The sequence below is a fragment of the Rhipicephalus microplus genome, chromosome 4 (assembly GCF_043290135.1).
Source record: "Rhipicephalus microplus isolate Deutch F79 chromosome 4, USDA_Rmic, whole genome shotgun sequence".
NCBI lineage: Eukaryota > Metazoa > Arthropoda > Arachnida > Ixodida > Ixodidae > Rhipicephalus > Rhipicephalus microplus.
The window spans coordinates 167,399,359-167,407,404 of NC_134703.1; the positions used below are offsets into that span (position 1 = coordinate 167,399,359).

General features: G+C 46.2%; 1 protein-coding gene across 1 annotated transcript; it reads left to right on the forward strand.

Annotated features, from left to right (window-relative positions):
- Window positions 1-5,844: 5,844 nt before the first annotated feature.
- On the forward strand, window positions 5,845-7,514 carry LOC142814678 (uncharacterized). Its single transcript, XM_075893841.1, has one exon. The coding sequence runs from the start codon at window positions 7,131-7,133 to the stop codon at window positions 7,374-7,376; it is 246 nt and encodes an 81-aa protein (XP_075749956.1). The 5' UTR covers window positions 5,845-7,130; the 3' UTR covers window positions 7,377-7,514.
- Window positions 7,515-8,046: the final 532 nt, after the last annotated feature.

Consider the following 8,046-nt stretch of genomic DNA (forward strand, 5'->3'; position numbering starts at 1 on the left):
TTTTTTTTTTCGCAGGTAGTCCTAGCCATTATCATGTATTTTCGTGCACGTGTTTGTATTTGCGCGCTTATGCATGCACACACATTTTTTTTTGGGGGGGGGGGGGGAAGAGAACCACCCAGACCCTGCTACGTCAAGCAGATGCGCTAGGTTGAAATAGAACTTTTCGAAGTGGGCTGTTCAAAAGTATTTTCCTTTTATTTTCGTAGCAGCGATTTTTTAAAAATAAAGTAGTGTTCTTTTGTTTCTCGTCGATTACAATAATAACAGTAAACGTAACCCCACCTAGGCTAGTAAAAATTAAGTAGGGAAATTCACATCATCATAATTATTATCAGCAGCTGCCTATCTACACCCACTGCAAAGCAAAAGCGTTTCCCTTGTTCCGCTGATCAACCCCTATACTGTGCCTACTGCTGCCACGTTATACCTGCAAACTTCTTAATGTTATCTGCCGACCTAATTTTCTGTCTCACCCTAACGCAATGTGGTACACATTAACGCAAACTTGGAAAAGGGCGGATCAGAGAAATGAAGGAGGAGGGAGCGGAACGGTTTAGCGCCCGACTTTTCTGCTCCCTTCTAGTTCTTTTTACGCGATAGCGTTGAAGAGCTCGTTTCGCAGGCATTCCGGCCTCGGTGGCGTTGGTTGGGAGCGAAAAATCATGACCTCACGCCTGACCGAAAGGTCGAGAAATCAAAATAAATGATAAAAAATTCCTGTGTCCTAATGGGGCCCGAACTATAGGGTCATTTGGGATAATTTGGCATATTCCTTTTGAATACAAAATTTTTGAAATCGTGCAATATATTTACGTGAAGAGCATATTAGAACAATCTCAACTGGTAATTTAATTGATTTTGCCGCCACAGTGCCCTCGAACACGTTTAATGTTGGATTAACTGTATATATGATACATTTAGGTAGTAAATTTAACCAAACTATGCTCGGGTTAGTTACAATGCTTTGGTTACTGGCTAGTAAATGAACCAGCTTTCACGAGACCTGAGCTATTTGTTGAGCATTCATTCTAAGCGTCAGGACGTGTAAACATAGACAGCTGAAAGAAATACGTACACGACACTTATTTCCTGTGCCCGTGTTTGCGCGTCCTGTCTTTAGATTAAAACTAACTTTAGTAAACGATAACCAAACTGGAGTCTATACAAACAAACTAGCCATACGTGACTCAAACTAACCGGATACTGTGCTCTTTAGCAACTGTACGAGCCCTATCAACGGCCTACAAGTATTATCCTCAGTGATCTGAGCTTTCCATCTTGATTTATTTATGGGGTTTAACGTCCCGAAACCACCATATGATTATGAGAGACGCCGTAGTGCAGGGCTCCGGATATTTCGACCACCTGGTTACTGAACTTCCTGATGCGGTGAAGGTGAGCACATATACGGACCACATCTGCATCTGGGCTTCTGGAGCTACGCGCCCCCAACTGCTCGACTGCAACGTGCAGTGACCATCACAGCAAGGTACATACGTCGTCAGGGTCTCGCACTGTCAACTGAAGAATGCGCAGTGCTTGCATTTATAGGAAAACAAATGACAAGATACCCACTAACTGTGAATGGAACAGAAATTCGGACTGTTGCGCAACACAAATTCCTGGGTGTTATCCTCGACCGGAATCTATCGTGGCCAAAGCAGGTCACAGCCTTGAAGTCAAAGCTCAAGAGTTTTGTCCACGTTCTTCTGGTCATGGCCGGAGCAAGATAGGGCCCTTCGGAGGCAGCTCTCCTGCAACTCTACCAATCTTTATTCGTAGGCTACTTACGATACAGCATGCCCGAGCTTTCAGACATGAAGCCCAGTTGTGCGAGCACGCTAGAAAGCATCCAAGCTCAAGGGTTGCGCACATGTTTGGGCTTACCTCAATGCACATCAACCAAGGGAACTCTCGCCGAAGCTCGGGCTTGTCCAATCAAAGTATATGTGCTTTGCGAGCCTCTTCGAGCCCACCTTCGCCTTTTGACTCGACACAAGCAACATCCCCTATCAGCAGTCCCTGCCAACCACCGAGACTGCAGTTATTCAAGAGCTACATCGCGGCTCGAGAACATCATACCACCAAGATTCTCTCCCCCACGTGTTCCTGAAACACCTCCGTGGCTCCTGCCTAGACCACTTGTCATACTTCAGATTACTGGGATTATGAAGAAGTCCCTTGTATCATCGATCGGCCTAAAGCAACTTACACTGCTGCACATTTATGCTATGTACGACGGTGTGGCGCAAGTATGTACTGATGTATCTACGACGTCGCGTACCTCCGCCGCAGCCTTTGTCACCCCGCAGATGAAGATAGCTCGGAGTTTCAAGAGAGATCACAAGACCACATCAACAGCTGCGAAACTTGTTGCTATTCGGGAGGCAATACGTTTCATGTAGACAGAACCCGCTCGTAAATGGACGATACTGTGCGATTCCAAAGCTGCTCTTCAAACCATCGATGGCTTCATGGGGCAAGGTCCATATAATACTTTATCTATTGAAATAGCAGAGCTTCTTGGCATTGCTACAAAAAATGGACATCATGTAACATTTCAATGGATACCTGCTCATTGTGGCTTAATGGGCAATGAAGAGGCAGACGCTGAATCTAAGAGAGCTTTAAATAGTGCCCCGGTAGTGTGCATCGCATTTTCTCGACAAGATACTAACATCCTACTTCGACGCGTAATGCGCAACTCCATCTTGGAGCACTGGCAGAAACCAGAACACCAGCACAAGCGGCTGCACAAATGGGACCCGGAAATGAAGTTCCGTATGCCTCACAAGTTGAAGCGATGTATCTCATGCATTATCAACCGCATTCGCCTCGGTGTGGCTTACACGAGACGTTACACCCACTTGATTGGCTGTACTGACACAGGTCCCAATTGTGATCACTGTCGGTTGCCAGAAACGCTCGAACATATATATTGCAACTGTCCAGCGTATGCAAGCGAACGTCAGCAACTGATATCTTCGATTGGCCGATATATTAGTCGACCATTAACCGATAAGGTTCTGTTAGGTCCTTGGCCTGACGCCAGCTGCACACATATGGTTATACGAGCCATCATTGCTTTCTTAGAGGCCACTGGACTGGATGCACGTCTGTAGAGTTACCCAGCTTAATAAGAATATATCATCTATCTACCTTACCATCGTCCTTCATCACTCTTTCACTCCCCAGTCACCTTTCCCCAGTAGAGAGTAGCAGGTCAGAGCAAACTATAGCTCAGGCTGACCTCTCTACCTTTCTGTAAATAAATTCTCTCTCGACCACCTGAAGTTATTTAACGTGCGCCCAAATCTGAGCACACGGGCCTACAACATTTCCGCCTCCGTCTGAAATGCAGCCGCCACAGCCGGGATTTGATCCCGCGACCTGCGGGTCAGCAGCCGAGCACCTTAGCCACTAGACCACCGCGGCGGGGTGACCTTTCCATCTTCGCCCAAATTAAGGCGCCAGGCACTTCATATGCTTCTCCCGGTGCTCGAATCAGCAGCGGCCGGTTCAAGGGCGATCGCGAGCTTCTCAGAAAAATTACCGCACAATGTTTGCAAGGGGTCGTTCGTTTATCCGCAGGATGCCGACATCGTCTATATATATCCAAATGTCATTTCTGCTATGCACAGTTTGCATCTTGAACAAAGGGCAGACGCATTTATGTAGGAGACATATACAATCTGAAATTTTTAATGTTTTTTGTTTTGTGTATTCGAGATTATGTATGCTGATTGTTCACGACCCATGTTATATAATCCGTTCGGTCGAAATGCTTTCATTCACATTACTGCAGTGTTTTCGGGACAGGGTAAATATTATTTATGTCATAAGGATCTGTTTTCGTGAAATTATTCATAAGCTACGCACTAATATTAGTTAGAGACATGCATGCGCCCATATTTGCTCCTAGATGGATGCCTTACGAGACTCTGGCTATTTGCTACAACACCTTCGTGGCTGTATTACTAATAAAACCGCTCTAAGAGATGCGTTCCCCTAAAAAGGAGCCGTTTTTTACCCTATTTATCAAACAAGCTTCACATCACACATTAATAGTATTTGCATGTTTCTCCTTTTACACAGGAGGTTATACGATGGCTATACTAAAGAAAACACATGTAGCACAACGAACAAAGCAGCAGCCGATTCATGTATTTGGGACCCATTAGTTGATGCAAAAGTCTCACAGGGTCCCTTGTGTTTTCACCCTGGGTTCAAATTCCGGCTGCGGCGGCTGCATTTTCGATAGAGGCTGAAATGTTGTAGGCCCGTGTGCTCAGATTTGGGTGCACGTTAAAGAACCCCAGGTGGTCGAAATTTCCGGAGCCCTCCACTACGGCGTCTCTCATAATCATATGGTGGTTTTGGGACGTTAAACCCCACATATCAATCAATCAATTGTGTTTTCACCCAAGATGGTTAAAAAGCGAAAGCCATCCTCTTTGTTTTTCTTCTCAGTCGATGTCACATCACGTGAAGACATCATATGACATCTTCATGCTGTATGAAGTGTTTCATGACAGCTTCATGACGTTATCGCATAAAGATTTTTGCGTAATTTTGCGCTGCTGATGGTCAGTATTCGTATTTGATGACGCTTCTCCCGCTTCCGGCTAGTTAACATCAATTGAGCAGGAGAAGTCTTTGCTCACATTGTGGCGTAACCTTCTCAAATACATATAGAAAACGTAACCTTCTGTCCTTCATAAAGCTTCACTATGGCTACTATAGTGACTTATATTGTTATTCGGTCCCTATTTCCGGCAGGACAGTGTAGTTCTGAATTTGAAAATTTTGAAATCTATTCTGTAAATATGTTGATTTACGAAAAGTTCAATACTTGATTAGTCAATTGAAAGCTTCGAATATTCGTGAAAGCTTGCGTTCCCGTCTCACAACGGCTTTATTCGCAGCCATGTACTAGGAGCATAATTTATGAACGCAGCTTCATACCAACTCTCGTGTCAGCCTAGGCACGTAATGGCAATTTCGAAAGCATGCCGGGGAAAATTCTGAATAAACTGAAGGAATCAAGGACGAATCGGCCCATAGTGCACTCACCGATTCCTATCTGCCAAAGCAGGAGATACCAGGTGGACGCAGAAACTAAACTAGGCGGACGAGAAGCTATCGAATCACATGATCCTTCAGTTTTGAAGCCGGTGTAACATGTTTGAAAAATAAAGCCAAAAGACACCCAAAAATGTTCTGACGAAGATGGTGGCTTAAATATGATTACGGAATAAAAAAAAAGCAGTGATGAAAAAATTGAAAAAGTTGCGATGAGTTCTGCATGGACCACTTCACCTGTGCGGAATAATAATGTGCCGCACAGACTACGAAATAAAGAAGGGTAAACGCATTCGCGACACATTCAAGGGCTTCGTTGAAACGAATAAAAGTGTATTTTAACTAATCAGACACTGTATTTGTAACAGTATATGAATTCCTATTTTATTTAATAACTAATAGGGTAGCCCTTCCCCGAAGGTGGTGAGAATAACTTTCTTGTATTACTTAAAAAAATTCACAATTAGGTGGTACTGCTGGCGAGAAACTAACTACACGACAAAACGCAGTGCAGTGTTGAAGAGTGTTAAAAATTAGGAGGTAATGAAAAAATAGAGAGAGGGGGAGAGAAACAGTGATACGCTGACGTACAGAACCCGTGTAATACCAACTGTGTGATTGTACCATGTGTTTCCTCGACGGCGTAACCTTGGTTACACTGATGTGGATTCTGATCAGTCGTTCTGCGCGCGCATTAACGTTTCACGCTCGCCCGTCGAACGGAGACCTTCTTCACTTTAAGCAGGGCACGTGCAACAACCGTCGTATATAGCGATGCCCCTGCCAAACGCATCTCCAGTACATTAAATCCATCTCGGCCGAGCCTGCCTGCTTCTTGATACACATTCACGCTTAGCTGATTAGCGTCACGCAACGTAACGCTTAGCGGGCCTTGTGTCTCTTACCGTACGAGATGCCATGTGCCTGGGGGCTTTCCCCTTCGCTACGCCGGGTGTTCTCTGCTCTTGCGGAGCGGGCCTCCTTCTGGCGTCGAGGAGGAGAAGGCGGCACCATCTCCTCCGCTGCCCCTGCCGCGCAAGCACCCCCTCTCTTCCGTGAGCGGCTTCGGAGGAAGCTCCCGTGGAAGAAGACCCCGCCAGCCAATCACCTGCCCCTGGGCCATGCATCAGCATCACCATCACTTAACTGCCCTCCCCACATCCGAGCAGGCGGCCGGAGTGGCATCCTCGGCTGCAGAAGCCGGCTGCTCTGCCGACGACTCCGTGGCGGACGTCTCCTAGTGCACCGCCAACTCTCTCGCTTCGTCACCTTCCCTCGTGGACAATTTCGCCCGGTGCTCCGTCGGCTGGAGTGTCTCTCCTCGAGAATCGTCTTTGAGCTCATCGTGCTGAAATAGAGCCTCCTCAATTGGGGTTTATTTTTTTTTCACTTAGATGTTTCTCACGTTTAGTGTCAGACGCCCGTGTCAGGTCTTCGAGCTTGCTATAAGCACTTACCCCCTTTCGTCACATTAAGGCTACCACCGAAGCTTTAGCCCTATCACTCAAGTGACAGCATCTTCCCCACTTCGAGCACGGAGCCCATCCGTCTGTCTGCATCCTTGTTTAGCCTTTGCTAGTACTTTCACAGAACCTGCGAGGCCAAAACTGTGCTCGTCCATCCGAAACCAGGGGTGACGAATAAGCTAGAAGGGCCCTATGGTTTTCTTGTGGAGCTCGGACAGAAGTTCTCAGCGGCTACACGCACTCTCTTTCTCGGAATGGTGATGTCATTGTGTTAAATATAAACGCTGTGTGTGTTAGTGTTACCTGTCCTTCAGTTTGCGCCACTCCAGCTGATTCTGCAGCTCTACATGGGAAAAACATTTCGTTTCGCATTAGTCCGAAATTGACTGCACAACAGAAGAACGGCTCGTTATCTATCTGCGAGAGCACATCTTTCTGGTCGAATAGCAGCGACAAAAGGATAACACCATCCTTCTGCGTGGGGCCATGAGACGATGGAAGACGTGCTTCGAATTTCGTGCCGCGGACGTTTGCGCTGCGTGAGGCACACTCGCCTCAGAGGAGGAGGACCCCGTCACCATGGAAACGTGCGTGCTCATACCAGCGGAGTTCAGCCTGGTGCTCAGCACCGCGGAGGACTCATCGAAGCAGGACAGCGACGAGGACGAAGCCGACACTCACCCGTACGACATGAAAGTGCGGCTGTGGGCCAACCAAGTCATTCCTGCCGGAAAGATCTTCTCTCCCGCCGAAGGCTCGGTGCGCCTCGATCGACTGGAGGTGTACAGCCTTCTGGGTGACAATGACGTACGTAAGCGTGGCTAAGCATCCTTCGTGCATGTAAACATATCTACATTATTAACCCGAGCAGCTTTTAACGGTGTTCGCAGCATGTTCACTCGCATCGTCAATATACTATGCCGAATTTTCACTCTGAAATTATTTTAGTTTATTCGTCATAACCGAAATATTCTGCCTTAGAGATACACTAAATTAGTTTACGGTGTAGAATTATTCTGTGAGCTCTACTACCGTTCACTGATTCGACAATAAGGCGTTGACCTTCAGTAAAGGTAATCACGGCCAGATGTTATACACTTAGTATTTCGCACGCAAACTGCAGCGCTGGCATGATAACTGACGTCACAAATTTCAGTCCTTCCTAAATTTTTAAACACCTTTGCAATGTACTCAAATTTCTGTTAACATGCTTAATTTTTGGTCTTTTTCAGAACATAATGTAGACCATGGTTATCAAGGGTGTAACCAGAAAATGTTTTGGGAGTGTGGGGTGTGGGGTTTAATCATGCTCTATGCATTTCGTGCCCACGTTCATTCGTGTGTACTGTGTGCCCCAGCTATCTTTAGCCAGAGTTTCAAAATATCCTGACACACGCAATTGCAGCGCGACCAAATGCATGTTGCTGACTGTTGCATGGAGTTAGTCAGACTATTTTTCGTGTTCTAAAATATTGTGTATTAGGTATTTTTAAAA

What these genes read in the sequence shown, in the direction of transcription:
- LOC142814678 (XM_075893841.1), top strand. Translation starts at nt 7,131, where the DNA reads ATGGAAACGTGCGTGCTCATACCAGCGGAGTTCAGCCTGGTGCTCAGC.